This window comes from Galendromus occidentalis, unplaced genomic scaffold (genome assembly GCF_000255335.2).
Source record: "Galendromus occidentalis unplaced genomic scaffold, Mocc_1.1 scf7180000077494, whole genome shotgun sequence".
Classification (NCBI taxonomy): Eukaryota; Metazoa; Arthropoda; class Arachnida; order Mesostigmata; family Phytoseiidae; genus Galendromus; species Galendromus occidentalis.
In genome coordinates this window covers 221,656-241,523 of record NW_003805482.1, presented here as the reverse complement: position 1 = coordinate 241,523, position 19,868 = coordinate 221,656, and the positions used below count along the sequence as shown (strand labels likewise).

The 19,868-nt window shown below is 50.0% G+C and overlaps 3 protein-coding genes and 1 pseudogene across 3 annotated transcripts; 2 read left to right on the top strand and 2 right to left on the bottom strand.

The window, feature by feature from the left end:
* The first annotated feature begins 868 nt into the window (after positions 1-868).
* Positions 869-2,389, top strand: LOC100908604 (membrane-associated progesterone receptor component 2 pseudogene; annotated as a pseudogene).
* Positions 2,390-5,037: 2,648 nt separating this feature from the next.
* On the bottom strand, positions 5,038-8,320 carry Sar1 (Secretion-associated Ras-related 1). The gene is made up of 4 exons (XM_003746262.2): positions 8,145-8,320; positions 5,724-6,151; positions 5,388-5,581; positions 5,038-5,267 (listed from the first exon to the last, which is right to left on the bottom strand). The coding sequence occupies exons 2-3, from the start codon at positions 6,138-6,140 to the stop codon at positions 5,426-5,428; spliced, it is 573 nt and encodes a 190-aa protein (XP_003746310.1). The 5' UTR covers positions 6,141-6,151; positions 8,145-8,320; the 3' UTR covers positions 5,038-5,267; positions 5,388-5,425.
* A 2,376-nt stretch (positions 8,321-10,696) lies between these two features.
* Positions 10,697-15,991, top strand: Etl1 (SWI/SNF-related, matrix-associated actin-dependent regulator of chromatin, subfamily a, containing DEAD/H box 1). The gene is made up of 16 exons (XM_029112318.1): positions 10,697-10,862; positions 11,066-11,109; positions 11,440-11,643; positions 11,750-11,942; positions 12,026-12,090; positions 12,201-12,303; positions 12,486-12,728; positions 12,843-12,925; positions 13,028-13,150; positions 13,262-13,464; positions 13,574-13,737; positions 13,851-13,941; positions 14,078-14,174; positions 14,299-14,723; positions 14,850-15,045; positions 15,184-15,991. Exons 1-16 carry the CDS (start codon positions 10,778-10,780, stop codon positions 15,391-15,393), a joined length of 2,529 nt encoding a protein of 842 aa, XP_028968151.1. The 5' UTR covers positions 10,697-10,777; the 3' UTR covers positions 15,394-15,991.
* Positions 15,992-16,138: 147 nt separating this feature from the next.
* On the bottom strand, positions 16,139-17,421 carry LOC100908321 (peptidyl-prolyl cis-trans isomerase). The gene is made up of 3 exons (XM_018640626.2): positions 17,344-17,421; positions 16,664-16,769; positions 16,139-16,560 (listed from the first exon to the last, which is right to left on the bottom strand). Exons 1-3 carry the CDS (start codon positions 17,347-17,349, stop codon positions 16,241-16,243), a joined length of 432 nt encoding a protein of 143 aa, XP_018496142.2. The 5' UTR covers positions 17,350-17,421; the 3' UTR covers positions 16,139-16,240.
* Between the last annotated feature and the right edge of the window lie 2,447 nt (positions 17,422-19,868).

Sequence of the window (19,868 nt, the reverse complement as noted above, 5' to 3'; positions counted from 1 at the left end):
GGTAGTGGCAGCATCTCCCACAGCTTTCAAGCGGCAAAACACACACACAGACATCGTTTAGTAGTTCGGCTGACTGCGCTGCCGACGAGCGATAGCCGGAAACTCAGTGTTTTCATTCGGTACTTCCGATCGGGTATAGCTAGCATAGGCTGCACGTCAGCTCGAGTGACTGTCCGTATCCCGACAGAGTTTCTAGTCGGTCTCGCCAAATATTCAAGCAGGTGGGTTTTTCTGATGTTTCCTCCTTTCTTTTGTCGATGCGACTTCGATCCCTATCTTGCGAGTCCTGCTGATTCTCTTGCGACTCTCAGCGCGCTCCGGGGCTCTGTCCGGCTGCGGGACTCGGACTCTCGACTCCGAGTTACCGGCGAGAGCAGGCTACGTGACAGAGAAGTTCCACGCGCATGACTCTCGCTCTGTTTTCGACGGAGAGCGAACGACTGCTGTGAGACTTTCGGGCCCGCGAGGCGACGGACTTGAACCGCCCTTTGATCTCCGTCGTCGTTTTCGCCCGCCGGCCGTTCCCCACCCATCCGGACGAAATTTTATTGATGACATTTTTTTTTCATTTACAATTGCTCCCCTGAAAACATGAATTTCTGATCGGAAGCAATCCGCCTCGAACGAAGTGTCATCCGGACAGACAAGTATGTCTGACGCTTCCGGAATGTTCAACAGAACCGTCTTCCAGGAAGTGCCTAGACGGGGAGGACTGACGACTGTCCATACGCAGTAGGACTGCCTAGATAAATTAGCGACTCGTTAGGCAAACGAACAGTCAGCCGGCGTGCCGTTCGGCCGGCCGGCCGCCCGGCTTGACCCTCGCACCTCTGGCCGATCGGCGCCGTCTCAGATAGGCTTTGAGTTTTTCCGCTTCTGAGTGAACGGAAGGGAGTATCTCGTGCGGACCAAGTGTCCGGCGGATCAGCTGTGTGAGTCGCCTCAGAACCGGTACCGCGCTCCGCCGGAGCTACAACGGCGCTAGACCATGTCGAGTCAGATACTTCCTTTAGGCAGTCTGAGTGCTCCTTGGAAGGATCTGTCGACCCGGAGCGTGTCGAGCTCTATTCGGGTGCCAACTGCTATAGAGTTTCTTTTAGAGCAATCAAGGGTCACGAGTTTCCGGAACAATCCTTGGTGCCGCCCACAAGGGTGGTTACCAGCTGCACGTTCGTCATGACAGTGCGATTTGACCAATTTTGCGAGCGCTCGCTCGGCTGCATTGATGCTTCCCTAGTTGTTGACGGGATCTTGCTGCGGGCGCTCAAATAGGTTCAAAGATCAGCTGCCTCGTGTACCTAATCGAAACAAAAGATGTCCGCTTTGATAACTTCTGGTCACAAAGCGAGGATGATTCGAGGTGACCTCGAACTCCATGCGGACGCGATTCCAAAATGTGCTGGAAAATGTATTCATCGAAATCCGGCTTCGGCGTAGATTCGAGTCAGTGACTGGTTCTGAGCCGCAATCGATCAATTTTCTCACGAAGGAGGCCTGGAGGCCTCAAATGTACTCGAAACTTTGTACATCGGGGACGCCTCGAGAGTCAGCGAATCTCCTTGCTCCCGATTTTCTGTTGCTGCGTTGTTCGAAGATCCCTTTTTCGGAGTCCTAGTTTTCGCCAGGCTGCTCCGGTGATGGCCGCTCTGATTTGCTTGAGAAAATTGATATGGAGATATTAGACGAACAGGCGAATATTCAATTCATGAGGTTCTGCAGTTTTGGTGCATGAGAAGTGTGGATTTATTCTCTCACTACAGCCCTCTCGCTTGAGTTTCCTTCCACAAGAGAATATCTCCGACTGAAGTGTTCACCATATGTCGACATTTCTCTTTCCAGGATGTCGGATCTGTGGGAAGAGCTCTGCACGCCTCTGAATTTCGTCCTCTCTATGATCATAGCTGCTCTCGCGTGGACACTGTTCGGACCGAGGAGAGACAGCGCGCCCTACGATAATCAATCAAAAGTGAAAGTTTTACCGAAATTGAAACGGCGCGATATGACCGTCGAAGAACTCCGTGAGTTTGACGGAAGCCCAGAAAAGAACGACGGAAGGATCCTAGTCGCCGTCAACGGCACTGTCTTCGATGTAACGCGGGCAGGCCATCACTACGGACCAGGAGGTCGCTATGCCGCATTCGCAGGACGAGACGCCTCCCGAATGTTGGCCACTTTTTGTCTGAAAGCCGTCGAGGGCCCACCGGTCTACGATGATTTATCAGATCTCAAAAGCTCCGAGATGGATCAAGTCAAAGAATGGTTTTTGCAATTTAAGGAAAAATACGATGTTGTCGGGAAGCTTCTCAAGCCCGGCGACGAACCAACAGACTATTCAGATGATGAAGAGGCGACAGACGGAGGACAGAATACCTCGACCGAAAACCAGTAGAGAGACGAGACGCATTCGCCAGCACTTTCCGTTCCGGCCCTGTATCTCGTCAGCTGGCCGCTCGAAACGATATGCGCTCGGAATCCGCGACCGATCGATGAGCTCCTTCACGAGAGGTAGCGACTCCATCAGAGATGATTGATGATCTTTCGTGGATCCGTCCCTTAACCAATGCAATCGTCCCCGATATTCCGCTTTTCCTTTTTCATTCGTTATATTGTGAGCCCCGCTATGAGATCGGAAAACAGAAGATCTGATGGCTCTGCTCCCGAGCACATATGAGATCTTTTTCCACGAAAGAAGAGATCTTTTAACATGGGGCATCCAATGAGGCTGATTCGGCGAAGGTTCTCCCGTGCGTATATGTCCTCGAAAATTGGCGTTTCGATTGGAAAAGACGAACTTCAGCCGAGACCGACCGATCAAACGAGCCAAGCTCTGAGATGCTACAACTCATCTTAATGTAATCCAATTCCCTTCGAACTCGCTGTTATGTGTGACTGATTGACGGTTGCTTGAAAGGCGCAGAATTATCAAACGCACCTCGAATACACTTAGTCTACGCCAGAGAATCCAATGGATGTTTTGAAGCCCGGAAGAACCGATGGCAATTCTTCGCGAATATTACGGCGAAGACACCTTCTCTTGAACTGAGTGAAAATCGGAAGCGAGGTCGTGAGAGACCGCGACAGGAATCGATTTGAACCTCGGACAGTACGTCACCTCGTACGCGCTTCGGAATTCCTTCGTCAGACAACAAGCTCGACGAATCCGGAGCTGATCACAACGAAGCAATCTATTGCACGGAACGTGAGACAAATAATGAAATTATTGTATAAATAAAGCCACGGATTTATTCTTCCAAAAACCGTCTCCAGATTCTATCGTCCGTGAGTCCGCTTATGAAGTATCTCTAAGCGTTAGCTTGGGAACTCGGCAGCTCCTTTTGATGATTGTCAGCGAATTCAAGGGGGATTCCATCGTGGGATCGACCTCGGCAGTCGCGATTTTCCAAGAGCCCCACTACCCGAGCAATCCCCCCCCCCCGAGCGAGTGGTGGACGGCGTCAAACTGTTTGGGTCCGATCACCCGCACTTCACTCATCTGTTGGCTGCCAGGGAAGCTTGGGGCATACGCGGATTGTTTTCCTGAGAGACATTCACAAGATCCAGGAGAATCCCGCGGATGTTCACGCAGATTGTACGATCGAAAAAGGGGAATCTCCAGGAAACATTCGCGTGAGGAAAAGAATATTCGAGTCGTTTTGAAGTCCCCGTGCCAATGCCGAATCCACCTGGATCGGCGTCTACCTCTTAATCGTTTCGAATCCCGCAGCCGAAGCCTTCAATTTCTTATTACCATCGAGAAGAGCGAATCAGCTCACAGTTGGGCACCCCGACCTTGAATGGAAAGGAATCACGCTCCCTGACAGTCATTTTCTCCTGCTCGGACAGAGCGCATCCCTTTTCCGCATGAAAGTTCTTTTCTCCGGGCTATTAAAAAAAGAGGAAATTCCTGATGGGTACACAAGTGGATTTAGGCGACTCACACGCTCTGGGCGTTGGAGCAATAGATCTGAACGGGATTCGTGGCTCCTGATGCGTCCTTGATACACGATACTGACTTGGCGATACCGCCGATACCTATCAGAGTCTGGACGTCGGGGATATGATTTAACGCTCGCACGTCGAAAAGCGCGATTGGAGGTCGCACGTGAGAGACAATTCCAAGTCGAAAACAGCACTCGCCGCCGGGAATGAATCAAGCCTAACGGGAGATTGACGATCCCCTCCGACTGATCGCGGCGCGTAAAAAAGCGCAAGTCTTTAAAATTCTTGGATCCACAGACAATTGGTGCCGATCAATAACCAAATATCCCGACCGACTGATTCGCGCGGCCCAATCGCAGTGAAATACGGGTAGCTTTGCGAATATGAGGAAAAACGGGTCACTAGCGAAGAGGAGCTGAAGCAGCACCATGAGAAATAGTTTCCTGGCGCAGTTCTGAAAGAGCGCTCCGAGGACCGGGATCGACCGGAGACCACAATTGAATGACGAAAGAGCAGGTTTCCAGAGAATTCCGTCTCGGTGTGGCCTATTGTACATAGTATGTCTCGTCGTGATATTTCCATGTCACCAAATGACCGTGGGACGCGGTCCGGAAAATATTTTGTTTCATATTAGGAATAGGTGTGTACGTGCCCCAAGCCGATTTCGATCGCTTCGATTCTCAGACACTGAAATATTCAGCACCGTCTCTTGGGAGAGCGAACAGGCCACGTCGGCATCCATGGTGGGCGCTCTGAAGAATGTTGCGAAAACTTTCAATATGATCGAGACAAATATTTATCTTCCCAGTGGATTAGCCGGAGTTCCAGGTTTTCAATATTCTGCGGCGGTTAACAGCTAAGCTCACGCTGTCATCCCAATGGTCAGAGTTCAAGGCGACCAATGTGGGGCGGCAACGTCTGCGATGTGTTTGATAGATCTACACAAACCCTCGGTTTTCGCAAAGGGATGTTCATGATGGATCAGCGCAGGAAAGAGACTGGGAACGTAGCTCCAAGGTCCACCTGTACAATCAGCATGTAAGAGAGAAGCGCCGGACACGGATTCTTCTCACCGATAGAAGGTGGTCCCGATCAGGATAAAATTTGCTCCATTTATTCTTTCCAAAATCATCAATCACGGGCTATGCGCTGCTTCATTTCACTTCCAATGCTCCTCTCCTGGCAGCAGACGACCAGGGCGCAGTTCCTTTTTTTTGCAAAAGTTTGGGAGGGGGCCGACATCCAAAAAGCGATGTTTTGATGTGCGGAAAAGTGGCCGTCGGATGTTGATGTAGGTTTCTGATGTCACCGGCTTCTCGTATCAATCTCTGCGAATAATTCCATGGTCAAAGCCTGATGTTTCCGATGCTCGCTCGGACCGCCGTCAAGGAAATTGCACGAGACAATTGATTCAGACTCAGATTGGATATTGTCATAATGGTACTGACATGTCGATCAGCTGGTCGCATGAGTTTGGTGCAGCTGTTTAGAGGAACTGCGAAATCCAACGGAATCCCTCCCCATATCCCTGTCGCTTGAGGACAGAGCACATGTACAATTCCAAGGGGCGAACTCCTTCCGACGGTCGCTGACCCTTGCCCGTGGTCACTGAGTAGAGGTTGAATGCATGTCGAAGCTCATCCTGGAATTCATTAGCAATTAGAGTCCTATCCGGAGCGACGCCCTGAACTAAAGTTTGCATCCGAAATATTGTTTTCGGCGAGAAGAGTGACCGAGGGAGAAAAAGCATGTTATTTACAGGACAGTCCCCAAGAAGTCCGTACCTCCGATGCTGCTCCTGGCTTGTCGATTTTGTTGCCGAGAATGAGCACAGGACAGTGTGCCAGCTGCTCGTCCATCAACAGATGGTCCAACTCTTCTTTGCCCTCAAGGAATCGCTCTCTGTCGGATGCGTCAATGAGGAATACAATCGCATCTACGGCGGGAAAGTAATCCCTCCATACGCGACGAGCCTGCAGATGCCCTCCGAGATCAAAGGTTGTGAAACAAACGTTCCCTATTGAAAGCTCTTCGCTTGTTGGATGCAACGTGGGCACGTGTTGAGCCATTCGGTCATCCTTGAGCATGTGAAGTAGGGTGGTTTTACCGGCATTGTCCAACCCTAGAAATAATAGCTTCCCGGATTTTTTCCAGAGACCTAGGTAGCCGAGTACACCTGTCATCCAATCGAAGAGGAACATGTTCGCTGATCCTGAAGAAGGAAACAAGATATTAAATTCTATTTTCCATAAACGGACTCAATTCAAAGGATAGCCAGGACAGTGGATTTTGTCATGATCTAGGATTACGGCAGCGCCTTCCTCATCAAAACGGGATAGGCTGGGTGAGCACCAAAAACAGACGTCTCGGCATGCACATATGCGGAATACGTCTTAGCGAGACAATTATTTAGATGTCATTGAGACAGTGGTTGGAGAGAGAGTGAAGTTCGTTTCGTAGCCTTGGTATAGAGCGAGAAGATAGTGCCTCGCTGCTGTTGCCAGAGCAGCCCTACGATGAACACCACTACGATGACCGTCTCAAATCGTCCGGAGAAAACATTCCATCGCGGAAATCTCGAGCTAGCGATGGATCTATCGCCTCCTTGTTGACAACTCTTCACGACGGAAGCTCATCGAACATCCGGGAAACACTCGTTTGGCAAGGCCTCAATTCACATCGCACCTGTTAGTTCGCGAAAAATTATCGGAGCAACTATTGCAGCTGTTTGTCCTAGTAGGACAAAAGTGCGGAATTTCTCCATGTTTTGCTGTTGTTCACCGAATGAATCGTATTGGAGTGGCGGTGGAGCACAATGTCGAGGTCCATGAAACACATGAGAGATCCTGAGGCCTTCACAGTTTGTAAACACGGATACAAACAAGAATTCTCTGAGATCTACGGTCGAGCTCCGATGAGCGAGAAAGATTCTCAACTCGGATAGAGAAAGGAGGGTGTGTCTCGAGCGAGCAGGGTCGCTTCCAATCCCAGCCAGAAGATCAGCCTTTCAATTCGGAAAAGCGGCTTGAGAACACACATGCTTCCGATCCGCCAAATAGTGGCTTTCGTTGGAATGCATCGACGTCCGTTTCAGCGAGAACGACAGAACATGCGGAAGGTTTTCTGAATGACCGAGAAAAACGTACTGCTTGGGTCGACCGCAGCTAAGGACTCAACCCGAAGATTCGGATGTGTTTCCGGCGCCGACCGAAGCGGCAGGCTCAGATCACAGCTCAATACGGGGTCAGCCATTCCTTCCGCCAATATAGGAGCTTCCGATTCTGGTTGCGCGAGCTGAGCATCCGGTCATAAAAATAGCAAACAGCTGTTATTCTGTTTTCATATGATCCCCCGATCTGAACGAAGACCGAAAGTTTCTCTTCCGTCTCCGAAGCTTCTCGAGAAAATTATTGAGAGATTGGACCTCAAAGTTTGTTCCGGTCAACCGCTTCCTCTCGCTTGGTATCGAACACTTCTCCTGAACAAAATCGATACCAGGCTCAGGCGTCTGATTTTCTGGCTCCAGCTGGAGGCGAACGTCACACTGATGCCTTTGAATTTCTGGATAATTCGTGGAGGAAAAACAGCGGATAAACATACATCGGAGCTCCATCTGAGCAACTGAGACGTGAAATCAACTTTCTCGTGCAACCCAGGAGCCTATGCTAAGGATGCATCTTGCGTTGCTAAAGTGAACTCGGGTAGTCGAACAATAAATCTGATCGATCAGAGCACATTCTATGAGACGACTCCTCATATTGTCTCGAGGAGTCGGGTCGAGTGAATATTCATCGCCGATACCGCCAGGAGGAGATCGCACTGTTGGCGAGGCAATTGAATACAGTCGGACTTGGTTGGAGATATTGCGGAGAAGACCATCTAACTCTCTATCAAAGGACCACCAGACGCAAATCGATCAGGGGGCTAGGGGGTCGCTTCAAGCCGCATGTGTTCGATTCGAAGGATCCGTGGTCTGGGACTGGGCTGCTTGAGACGGGCTGAGAACTCGCGGCGACTCCACAGGTACGTCGGGAGAATTTCTCTGCAGTCCGTGCGCTCCCTCTTTTTTCAGCCCCGGTGTTTTCATTCACAAAGCGTTTACTTGGGGCACGGCGATCGAGGATTATCGCGAGGCAGGAAATGTTCACATACCACTTCGCAACCGCAGTCCCCAACGGACACGAAGACTTCGATGCGAGACTTACTTTTCTGTGGTCGAATCCAATGAATTTGTCCTACACTGAGTCCTCTCCCGCCTCTTTACTATTCTCACTCAGAATTGCGCACTCCCGATTGAGCTGGAACTGGAAAATGGTGCAGGAAGGCAGATTCCACGTAACCAGCTACTGAACTATGGATGACAGACAAGAGCTTAAACGGCAGAATTTCGCGGAGAAGTCGGCTTGCTCCGAACTGTAAGGAAAGTCTCAGCTTGAGTATTGCGATGATCAGCTGCCCTTATCTCCGCGGGCGGAAACATCTCCGATAACACATTCGATAGTCTTATGAGCGGCAGACGCAGGCCCCATAAGTGCAGAGGGTGGTTTGAGATGGTCAATCGCCATTTTTCGTCGCATTCCTGTATGCACTTTTTTCGGCAAGCAGGGGATCCGCGGATCGAGTTCGAGAAGCGCCGGCGAAGATCCTTTCCGGAATCCGATGAGCTCCTCATCGGAGGGAGGACAGGGGGAGAATCCCGATACGCTGAGCAAAACTATTCGGATCTCAAAACCCGAAGGCGGCTAATTTTCGAATTTCTGGATAGAACGCTGCGTTCCGTCGTTTAGTCGCGAGCTGACAACCTGAAAGCTTGTGAAGACTTCCTCGATCGACAGCGGACGGGGTATGCGATCTTTTCGGTGTCGATGAGTCCACGTAGATAGATCTAGTCGACGAAGTCTTTCCACCTGACCGATTCCAGTCGGAAAATGCCTAATTCGAACTTCAGGATACATCGAGCGGTCTCTGTGCCGCGTGAGAACGGACGGGGTTGTTTTTCCAGGGTGCTACCAGGGTTCGCTCGAGCGCCGTTCCCATTATGTACTGGAGATTCCCCGCTCATTCGGAAACAACTGGTACTATCCGAAGCGCAGGAGTCCTCGTTAGTGGAAGCTCCTCAATGGCCGCGGTTCTCGACGACTTGAAGCCGGGATTCGCGCATCGGGCTTCGGGGGGCGGGACCGATGAATTTCTCCGAGGCATCGGCGGATAAGTGAGCTCTCCGATGTGCGAAGCACAGCGAGTCTGTTGTACCTCCAGGTTCACCGTTGATGATATCCTGCTTGTTTTTCTCCGAAAATGCGTCACACACTCGTCGATGACTGAGAAAGTAGGGTCGCCGTCAGCGAGTAATAATTTCAACGAGTAGGCGGGAAATAATCGCTCGGAACTCCGCGGGAAAAGCTCGAGAATCGATAAAAAATCTTGATTTTGCGACGGAACCGAAACGACTGGACTGGGCATGGGTTATACCGATTCTTACGAGTTTTATACAACAATGAGTTCTCGATAAGCATCAAGATCCACCCAGGTGATCAGATATTATGATGCTCTGATTTTCTTGGATCCGTCCATCCGTCCAATCCAGTAGAAGCGCACATACAAGACCGATCTAGATGCCGATGTGTCGAATTCAGGTTCCCACCGAGTTGTGAATCCGTCTGAAGCTTGGATCGGTTCGGGGAGCAAGGCCTTCGATTCGAACGCCAGCTAGCATTGTTGACAGAGCACCCGCTACGATTCCCATCAGTTGTCGGTATCAGACTCCTTGGATGCACGAACAGAATCGGTGGCGTTCCCCGACTCGATGGCCAGATGTTCCGTTGATTCGTCGCGGAAATTCGAGATTTTCAGACATCCACCACTCTTGAGCTCTCAATTTTCGAATTCTCTTTCCCGGCAGCGCAAACGAGACTCATTTCCGTCTGGCTCAATTAGCCGCGTATGCACTGTTCCGCACACAATTGAAAAATGGAATGAAGGCATTGGTTGTCGGATCTCTCAGCTAGTTCTATCGACGCAATCCACGGGACGGAAGCTCCCGGTCTCGGAGATCCTCCCTTGTCATCCTCTAGAGTCTACAGCACCCCCGTCTCTATATCACTATCCTTATACCTTATACCATTCTCCGCGAGGAGAATCGATTGAAGTGATTGCCTCGCTGAAATCATTGTTCAAGGGGGTTTCCGCGGTATATCTCGCACTGGTCGCGACTGTTTTCATCAATGCATTCGTTCTGATCCCACCGACAGATCCCGTCGAATCCACCCCCCCAAAAGACCGCGAGTAATTTGTCCTGGACCCTCTCAATCCTGAACACAATTGCGTACGGTGACCGCCGCCCCATCAGGTCACACAAGGAGAGTGTCTCACCAGGCGGGCGAGCGCGCGCGCGCCGTAGCCTCGAACCGGGGTGGTGTTTCGTGGCGAAGATCACACCCAGCTCCCCTCGTCTCCGGTACTTCGGTCGCTTCCGCGACGGTCTCAGCGAAAACTGACGGATTCTTGTGGGTGCATTGAGAAGCAGTCCGTTTCCGGACCAATTGAATCCTTCCGTGACAGGTTCGAAGGGACGTTTTTCAAAACTTCCCGCCTAGAAAGCAGCCCTCACTTTGCAGAGCGCCCGCAACTCTCTGCGGGGAGAGTTGGCGCTTCTCCGTAAGAAGCCCGGCGCTTGCTAATTTGCGATCGCATCCGGCGGCACGCGAGCAGGCACTGACGTACAGACGGTTTTTCGGACTCGAACGGTGATCAAGAGGTGTTTATCGCCAGGACGGACGGTTGGAAATCCGGGTCGTGCTTGTGATCAGGTGCACCGGTGCAGTTGACCGAGTTCAGAATGGCAACGAGCTGGGTAGATAAGTTTCGTTACAATGGACTCAAGGGGGGAGCAGAGCGCCAGGATACGGAAGATGCGGACCAAGGTTTGTAGTGAAGAGATTTAGGACTCGATTGGAGCTCCTGCCCTCAATGAATGTCTCCGACAAATGCACGTTTCGGAGAAGTGTCCTGCGGAAGTTGAAATGTGGTGGTGTGCCTTAGCCTATTCCGTTGCTCCCGACACTAAGTGCAGAAGTGCCGAAATACTTCGGGGTTTCGTTCTACGAATTCTGATCGCTGGTTTCAGATGAGATCACTCACTTGAAGAGCAAGGCGCCGGAGCTGAAAAAGGTGATACTCCCTTTCACTAGCGTTTTCGAACATACAATACAGAGAAAATGTAAACTCAAAGATGAATCGAGGGGTGTCAGTATTCTCCGCCCGCTGTCAAATACATGGTGGAGGCCGACGCGATGCTCGGACTCATGTCACGGGCTCGAAAGCGTAGTCAGACCGACACGTATCGCAAACGCTCCGTGGCTGGTTTATTGTAAGAAGAGGGAGTAGTGAAGCCTTCGAGCGGATCGATGAGCCTCAACAGCTTCCCTGACGATGTTGTCAGGATACTATGCCGTCATATCTCTTGGAAACCACCAGGCTCAGAAATTTTTTTCCGTGCAGAGTGCGTCAGATGATGAGAAAGTTCTGCAGAACTTCCAACGGAGATTCTCAGATATCGACAAGATGGAAATCCAGGATTGTCTCGTCCGCCACAATTGGGACAAGGAAGCAGCCATGAAGGAACTCGACTCTGAGTACATGAAACTCGTCGATAAGAACAAGGCGAAGAGCACGAGCGTGTCACCGATCACCGTCTCCCATAACGTGAGTCCAAGCAGTCGAAATCAGCTGGACGGATATTTTTTTGGTGAATCGCTGGAGAAGACATGGTGGCGTATCTCCTCATGCAGCTTCATCTGTCAATTCACAGACGGCGAAATTAGCGCACAAACGACCCACAAAAGCCAAGAACTCGCACAAGTACGCAGCCATCAACGCTGCACAACGAGTAGAAACGAACACTCCGTCTTCACCGCCGAAACGTTTCAAAAGAGCTCGCTTTGCCGACAGTGATGACGAAGACGAGTCAGCAACCAAACGGGACAAGGTTTACATGAGTTCCGGTAAGCTCGATCAGCCCGGAGAATGAATCGGTAGTCTTCTGCCTATGAACAGATTTCTCAATCGAGTGATCCGCGAATTCCAGATTCCGAGTCGGAAGATGAAAGACTCGCACAGCCGAGTTCGGAGTTGGCAAAAATACGCAAACAGGTAGGAAGATTGTCTGCCGCTGTCAACAGCGTTCTCGGAAATCATCCTCGAATCTTAGCGGGGACTGGTTCTGGCGATGCGATCGGATGTGACATGATTCCTTCCGGCAGGTTTTAGAATTCCTCAACGAGGCGACCGAGATGGAATTGGAAGCCGTTCCAAATCTCTCGAAGAAAAGGGTAGAAAAAATTCTCTCGATGCGTCCATTCAGTTGTGAGTGAAATTCTCGGTGTACTGCGCAACTATCCACTCTGCACGCACGGGGTACATCGCCTGATTCGATGGCATCGGAGCATAAGTTCGTGTTATGGGCTCGAGCTTCGGGAAGATCCGGTCGTTCCCGCGCTCTTCAAACCTTCATTCAAATCTGATGCATAATTTTTGTATTATTCCAGCCTATGAAGCCACGGTGAAGGCCATGAAATCCACTTCGGGTCTCACACCTGACATTTTGAACAACGTACAGTCATTCCTGAGCTCTCGGAACATAATTGCGAAGCTAATGACGAGCTGTGATGGAATCGTTAAACAGATGAGACACCAAGTAGAGCGCCTGCACGATAAGTCTACGATGAGCATAAGGCAGCAGCCCTCGATCCTATCTAGTCACCTCAAGCTGGCTCCTCATCAGCTTATCGGTGAGCCAATCGAGCGATATCGAATCTATTCCTGAGCAGCGACTTATCCAAAAATAGCGAACTAGAATCGGGAACTCGATGCGAATTCGAAGTATCTCTTTATCTATTCTCTAGGTGTAAACTGGATGTCCCTGCTCCACGAGAAAAAGTTGAATGGAATCCTCGCTGACGAGATGGGTCTCGGGAAGACGATACAGGTCAGTGCCGACTCCGAAAAAACGATGTAGGAATCAAGCGAACGGGACCCAAGTGAGAAAGAAACGGAGGAGCTTATCGTTGAACTACCTCGGCTTTTCTAGGTCGTCGCGTTCCTAGCTCATCTCCTCGAGAAGAATATTCAGGGGCCTCATCTCATCGTAGTGCCCAGTTCGACCCTGGATAATTGGCATAGAGAGTTCACTACATGGTGTCCTACGCTGAAGGTTCGTAAGTCGGGACTCGGGAGTCTATCATGGGGCGAGGTCTTCTCCTCGGATCCGATCGTCTCGGGTGTCGTACGTTCCTTTGAATGAATAAGCGTCCCTCTTCCGTAGGTGGTGATCTATTCGGGACCTCAAGAGGACCGAAAAATCCTGAGGTTAGACACGGTCAACAACCGAATCAGTTTCAATGTGATAATCACAACGTACAATACGCTTTCCTCGACGCCCGAGGATCGTGGTTTCTTCAAGAAAATGCAGTTCACCTACGCTGTCTTCGATGAGGCTCACATGCTGAAAAACATGATGACTCAGAGGTAGATTCAGTCGAGATTTTCGGGCCGCAGATCATGCTTATGCTGTTGGTGATTCCATGAGCGGACGGATCATTCCGTGAGTGACTTCGACTGGATGTGCTCCTTGCAGATATCAAAGTTTGATGCAGATCAACTCCAATTACAAGATGATGCTAACCGGGACGCCGCTACAAAACAACCTCATCGAGCTCATGTCACTGTTGACTTTCACGATGCCGAATCTTTTTGCAAACAAACGGGACCATATGACATCTCTGTTCAAGGGTGCCAAAGGTCTGTGTTACAACACGTAGGGTACAATATTTATTACCTATACCGATATTCCCGGGGAATCCGGAGGGCTGTCAACCTTGGGGATCTACAAACCGAGCATCGCTCTGTTTCAGCTGGAGGAGACGGTGATTCAGCGAGGAATAAGTTCGAGCGTGAACGCATCAACCAGGCAAAGTCGATCATGCAGCCGTTCGTTCTCCGGAGGTAAGCGAATCTCTCTCCTGCTCTGCTTCATGTTCTGATCGGAGGGGGCAGAGTCTGTGGTTGACGGCGAATCAGAGCGAGAGCGAGACTCGTCTAGGGGGTCATTTGAGTCAGACTGATTATTTTTAATCCACAGGTTGAAGTCCGATGTCTTGAACAATCTTCCCACAAAACACGACGTGACCGAGCATGTACCTCTCACCGAACCCCAGCAAAAACTATATAAGAAGCTGGTGAGTACATACCGAGAGAGGGCTCTTCCTCGCATGGTATGGGCGAAGCCAAGTCCGAGGTCGGAGGATACCTCGAGCGCAACTTGTTCGAAATATCCGAAATTCAACTCGAATCGATCCCCAGGTAACCTCGTTCAAAAAAACGAAAGTTGAACGTCGCGAGGACGATGTAAATTCGGAAGGTTCGGTATTGATGCAGCTCCGAAAGGCCGCCAACCACCCTTTGCTCATGAGAACATTCTACGACGATAAGAAACTGGCCCGAATGGCAAAGATAATATGTAAACAGCGCAGCCATCGGGACAGCTCCGTCGAATGTGTGATTGAAGACATGGAAGTTATGAGCGACTTCGAACTCAATGCGCTCTGCGGGGAGTTCGGGGAGTGTCTGGATGAGTTTCTTCTGCCAGATACCCTGATACTCGATTCAGGGAAATTCAAGCATCTGCAATCCCTGATCAAGGAACATCTGGAAAAAAAGAACCGCATTCTGATATTCTCTCAGTTCACCATGGTGTTGGACATCGTCGAGAAGTTCCTCCACATTTTGTGAGTAGTATTGCAGCCATGGGGATTCTCGCGGGAATACAGGGCTCTACGACTTCTATCGCAAACAAATTATTGGAGGCATGATCAAGGAAGGAAAAATGCAATGCAGATTATCTCGTTCCGCAGAAAATACAATTACCTGCGAATCGATGGATCAACTCCCGTCAGTGACCGTCAAGACATGATCGACATGTTTTCCAACGACGAAACGATCCCTATTTTCCTTTTATCGACAAAAGCGTGTGGACTCGGCATCAACTTGACTGCGGCGAATGTGGTTATTCTGCACGACATAGACTTCAACCCGTATAACGATAAGCAGGTACGTTCCTCGAAATTCAAGCGCGATCGCCGTTCCAGGAATCAGTGGCGTATAAGAGCTCGCATCGAAGCCTATTCGCGGTAGCGGCTCCCTGCAGCCACCGTCAGACTCCGGAGAGATAATCCGTTTCATTTCCAGGCGGAGGATCGCTGCCATCGAATCGGGCAGACGAGGGAAGTTCACATTCACAGGCTCGTGGCCAAAGGTACAATTGAGGAGGCCATGCATTCGATCGCTCAGGAGAAATTAAAGTTGGAAAAGCGAGTTACCGCGGAAGAGGATCAAAACGAAGAAAAAGTGACCATGATGAAGTTGTTGAAGCAAGCCCTGGCCGAGAACTTGGACTGAATTGTTCCCAGGGGACACGTCCTGGGCTGAGAGTACGTCAGAGGTTTTTCCAACGAGAAGCCTAGAATCTCGGCATTCTACCGAGGAAGGGAATGCACAAGTGGAATTCTCAGCGTGGGTTGGTTGCATGGTCCGTCAATGCTCCGAGCTCCCGCGTCTTCCCGTCACGTCGCGGATGCTCGTTGCAGGTTCCAGTCGTCGAGAGCCAGCCTTCGCCCGGAGTTTCATTCCAAGTGTAGATAACATCGATCTTCTCATTCACCATTGCGAACGTTCACGTTTGGTGGAGGAGGCTCCCATGACGGGTCTGGGATCGTGAATCCGCGAGACGTATTCTGCCTTGACGCTGTGCGCTTTTGTTCCTGAAATCTGCGATCTTATGGGGAGCATTCGGACGACCGCTTGTCGGGTCATGTCCGCTTTTCTAGAGAACCTCCCTTTCTGATTTTAGTCTTGCGAACTGGAATATACCTGATCCGTCGTGCATCGTCTCGATTAGTATAGGGGTCATATCACGTGATACACACGTCTCCGGGAAGGGGTCCAATTGTGAATTGCTCAGAAAATCATCTCAGAGACTGTGTTGTAATAAATTAGCTCAGATATCTCCGGGCTATGCGACTTATATTGTCAGATCGGAAGCCATGGAATAAAACTCAAGGGATCATAGGGGAACTGCTTCATTCGTTCAAGGGTCTATCCAAGCACTCGCTCACAGCTTAATTGCTCCACTCGATCCACAGATTGTGCTCCGATTCTCATTTGAGCTGGTCTCGGAGAGAGATGAGCTCAAAGAGATGAAATACAACTCCTTGATCCGACTGGTAACTTGTGGATTGAAAACATCTCAGATTTCTCCACAGCCCACAATTTTGACCGTGGTCGTGGTATCTCCGCTGTGGCTACCATAACTTTCCATCGTACGCACTACATCTAACCCCTTTGTGACTTTCCCGAAAACGACATGTTTACCATCTAGCCAAGAAGTATCCGACGTGCAAATGAAAAACTGTGACCCGTTGGTGTTCGGACCGGAGTTTGCCATCGACAGCGTTCCTAGTCCCTCGTGTTTGAGGATGAAATTCTCGTCCTTGAACTTGGTGCCGTAGATCGATTTGCCTCCAGTTCCGTTGAAATTTGTGAAGTCGCCTCCTTGACACATGAAATCTGGAGGAGAGGGGTCGTTCCAGTTCAAGTATACGTACGGCAGCCCTCTTGCATTGATTTTTATAAACAGGAATAGAGCAAAAGACCTCCGGGCAGGACGCACCTGGGATTATTCTATGGAATATGCTGCCCTCGAAACCGAATCCTTTTTCGCCGGTGCAGAGCGCGCGGAAGTTCTCGGCTGTTTTCGGCACCACGTCAGCCCTCAGCTGTACGAAAGATAGACGCTTTAAATATATCAAGGCTCGAGTTTCTTCAAGCAACTATTACACTGAGGTTTTCTTGTTCTTATTCTGCGTTTACGTCGGTGAAATCTCATTCGGTACAGAATGTCAAAAATCCTGGGATAATAATTCGAGCCGCTTTCTAGCCCGCGGTTAGCCGGACAACGGCTCGATCTCATTCATTCGGAAGCAGGGTACGACGTCCCTGGAATTAGACATCTCAGATCTAGACCCTTGCGTGGAATGATGGAGTCCAGGAGTCGGAACCTGAGAGCTCGATCCCGTCTGAGGATGATACGCTCTCAGATGCTGAGAGAAAAATGGGCAGATTCGGAGATTATCCTGTACCGGGGACACCTATGCTCCAGTTCCCCTTGATAGTTACTGTTCCACTTGATCATCTACGGATCGAGCCATGGATAACCCGTGTCGGAGCTTATTCACCCCTCAATCTGGTATTCGTATAGAATCGCAGGAACAAGGTTGGTCAGCCAGGGCCAGGAATCGCGGTTCTACCCTTTCCTCAATAACGGTGCTTCCCTCTCACTCGCTCACTCACCTCCATCTCGATCCGTCCAATATTCTCGCCGTCGGCACTGATGTCGAAGAAGACTTTGGGATTGCCGCCCGACGTCCCGCCTTTCCCGCAACAATTCCCCATACTCTGGGGTGAAGCCTAGCCGAAGTTTGCTGGCAACTGCCCTCGCTCGCAATGATCTCCTATGACAACATCGCATCTACAGTAGCAGCGGTAGTGCCTCGCTGTTCCACCACAAACTCACGAGATGGCGCCACAGTGTTCGACGCGCGATTCTCAGTCAATCAGAGGCGGTTCTCAGCGGATTTAATTGATTTCGAATGCGGATTTTTTCGAGGATGTATCGCAATAACTTCCTGATGACGATAGCCTGCCGACCGCGAGCACGACGAATTCCCTTCCTCGCCTCCCTCGAACCTCCTTGTCGTCCCCACAGGGAAAAGTCGAAATAAGAAAATAGATATCCGCGGTTGCATTCGCCAAGAATCACCGCTCTGTTGAATGATTCGTTGTCGCTTGATTGGTTAGGTGGACTGAAGTCGGAATCGCGGCTTGAAAGGAATCGGACCGGGCCCTCAGTCCTGGGGGGCTGAATTGCTCCCCGAATGAACTTCGGTCTCCCTCCAGCGCTGCACCTCGAATTCACTCCACACAGATTCACGCCAGCAGTCGCAAATCGACATAACAAACATGGTTGGAATCCAAAAAACTTTATTCTTGTCAACCTATTCAATCTGTAACTCGACGGATGACGTCAAGCAATTACTGGATCATCATCGCGGCTCCGACAAACACATCTAAGATCAGCAGCTACTTTGATGGTTCAAGCTTGACCCCGTGCTTCTTATTTGATTTGTTATTAGCTGCTCGATTCTCCCCACAATTAATCTCCGCAACTCGGCGTCAGCTACCGATCCATCATGCCTATCCATCGGAACCTAGATATATTATATGAATGTTCCTCCTGGTCGGACATCTCAGGACACGATGCTCGAATCAAGGACAAGCAGAGCCGAATTCGGAGCGAGGATCCTCGGAGTGAATGATTCGGAATCTCGATATCTCTCAATCGTCGGTCCAGATGGAGATCTTCAGAATTCACTCCGCCATGTTCATCAGCTGTAGGCGCTGTCTCACATCCTAGGTCGTTGCCCTCTAGCCCCTAGAGCAGATATTTTGATTTGGAATGTTTCTCGCCTTAGTTGCGGTTCCCGCCGTCGACCACGGACTTCCATTCACTATGACTTGTCGTGATGAGAACCAAAGGGGATCAGGGCACATTGCTCGCGCATACCCATTCTACGAAAGACTGGATCAAGGTTTAGCTGCCTCGTTGATCACAGCGACTGGGTCTTTTTTGTTCTGTCGCGGTCTCCCTACGGATACTTTAGAAGCTCGGCGCTTCTGCTCATGTCCGCCCTCCTCCAGCATGGAATGAAGGACAGACTAGTTGACTATGTAATTGGAACGCTCCGCAGAACGCGGCCTGATTCGCTGAGGATTGCACCGACATGGAATGAAATTATCATTCCACAGAAATGTTCACTCACTCAATAGAATGACTATGGATAGATTCCAAGCCGAGGGATGCTGTTCATACACATGAGTGGAACACGCTCCCGGAGCTGATTTGAACTCGGTCCCCGAGTGGGATTTTACCAGGATCGTTTCTTAGGTATATTTCATAGGAGTACCTCTGTCCGCACCTCTTGTCCGACAAAATTACTTCGCGAACGATTAACGAGTCAACGACAACGCTTTCATAGATCGAAACGGGACGAAATTCGGATACATGCCTCACGCGAAGCCCTAATTCCGGAGAAAACGCATCATACGCCTCAACTTGATGCACACATACGATGACTTCACTGAATTATCACTTTCGCTAAATTATCCCCAAATGCGGGTCCTCCATAACTAGGCGCCATTGAACAAAGCATATAATTTGCCGGAAAAATTCCAAAATAACTCTAAAATACTAGCCTAGTGCCTCCCTAGAGACAAATATTCTCCTATCGTTCCTAAGGAAATGAGGCAAACATACATACAGACCAACTACATGGAAGTTGCACAAAATTGACTGATAAGAGATGATTCCCATTGAAAGTATTGCCTCCTTCGGAACTTTTCATCGATCAGAGCCGTTTTTCACACCGGCTCGGAATCAATAAGAACACGTTCTCCTCGTCCACCATGAGAGGTAATGGTCTCGATGAAATGGTGAAAATGATGATAACGATCCCATGTTTTTGGGATTGCCGAAGGTACCCGGTTATGAGCATGCACGTCCTTCACAAATTATTCTTGATATACAGTTGAGATACGATTGACCCTCCAGACCGATCAGAGACTAGGTACTTCGTCGGAGTGGGGGCCGTTTGAGAGCGCCAGCTTCCGTGTTGCCGTGAATCACTCGATCACCATTTTCACTTTCCATCTCTGCTGAATGAATTCGCGGAATGAGGATAAGATCTTGACCGTGTCATGTTTCCTGTCTCTGATGGAGAGGAAGTCACACATATATTCACGTCGATTTCGGCACGTAC

Excerpts from the sequence above, each read along its gene's own strand:
- Etl1 (XM_029112318.1), top strand. The coding sequence starts at position 10,778 with ATGGCAACGAGCTGGGTAGATAAGTTTCGTTACAATGGACTCAAGGGG. Across the intron at positions 13,942-14,077 it reads CAGCCGTTCGTTCTCCGGAG|GTTGAAGTCCGATGTCTTGA; the intron begins GTAAGCGAATCT and ends TTTAATCCACAG. Across the intron at positions 14,724-14,849 it reads GAGAAGTTCCTCCACATTTT|AAAATACAATTACCTGCGAA; the intron begins GTGAGTAGTATT and ends CTCGTTCCGCAG.
- LOC100908321 (XM_018640626.2), bottom strand. Across the intron at positions 16,561-16,663 it reads ATTCCATAGAATAATCCCAG|ATTTCATGTGTCAAGGAGGC; the intron begins GTGCGTCCTGCC and ends CCTCTCCTCCAG.
- Sar1 (XM_003746262.2), bottom strand. The coding sequence starts at position 6,140 with ATGTTCCTCTTCGATTGGATGACAGGTGTACTCGGCTACCTAGGTCTC. Across the intron at positions 5,582-5,723 it reads AGCCAGGAGCAGCATCGGAG|GATGAGCTTCGACATGCATT; the intron begins GTACGGACTTCT and ends AATGAATTCCAG.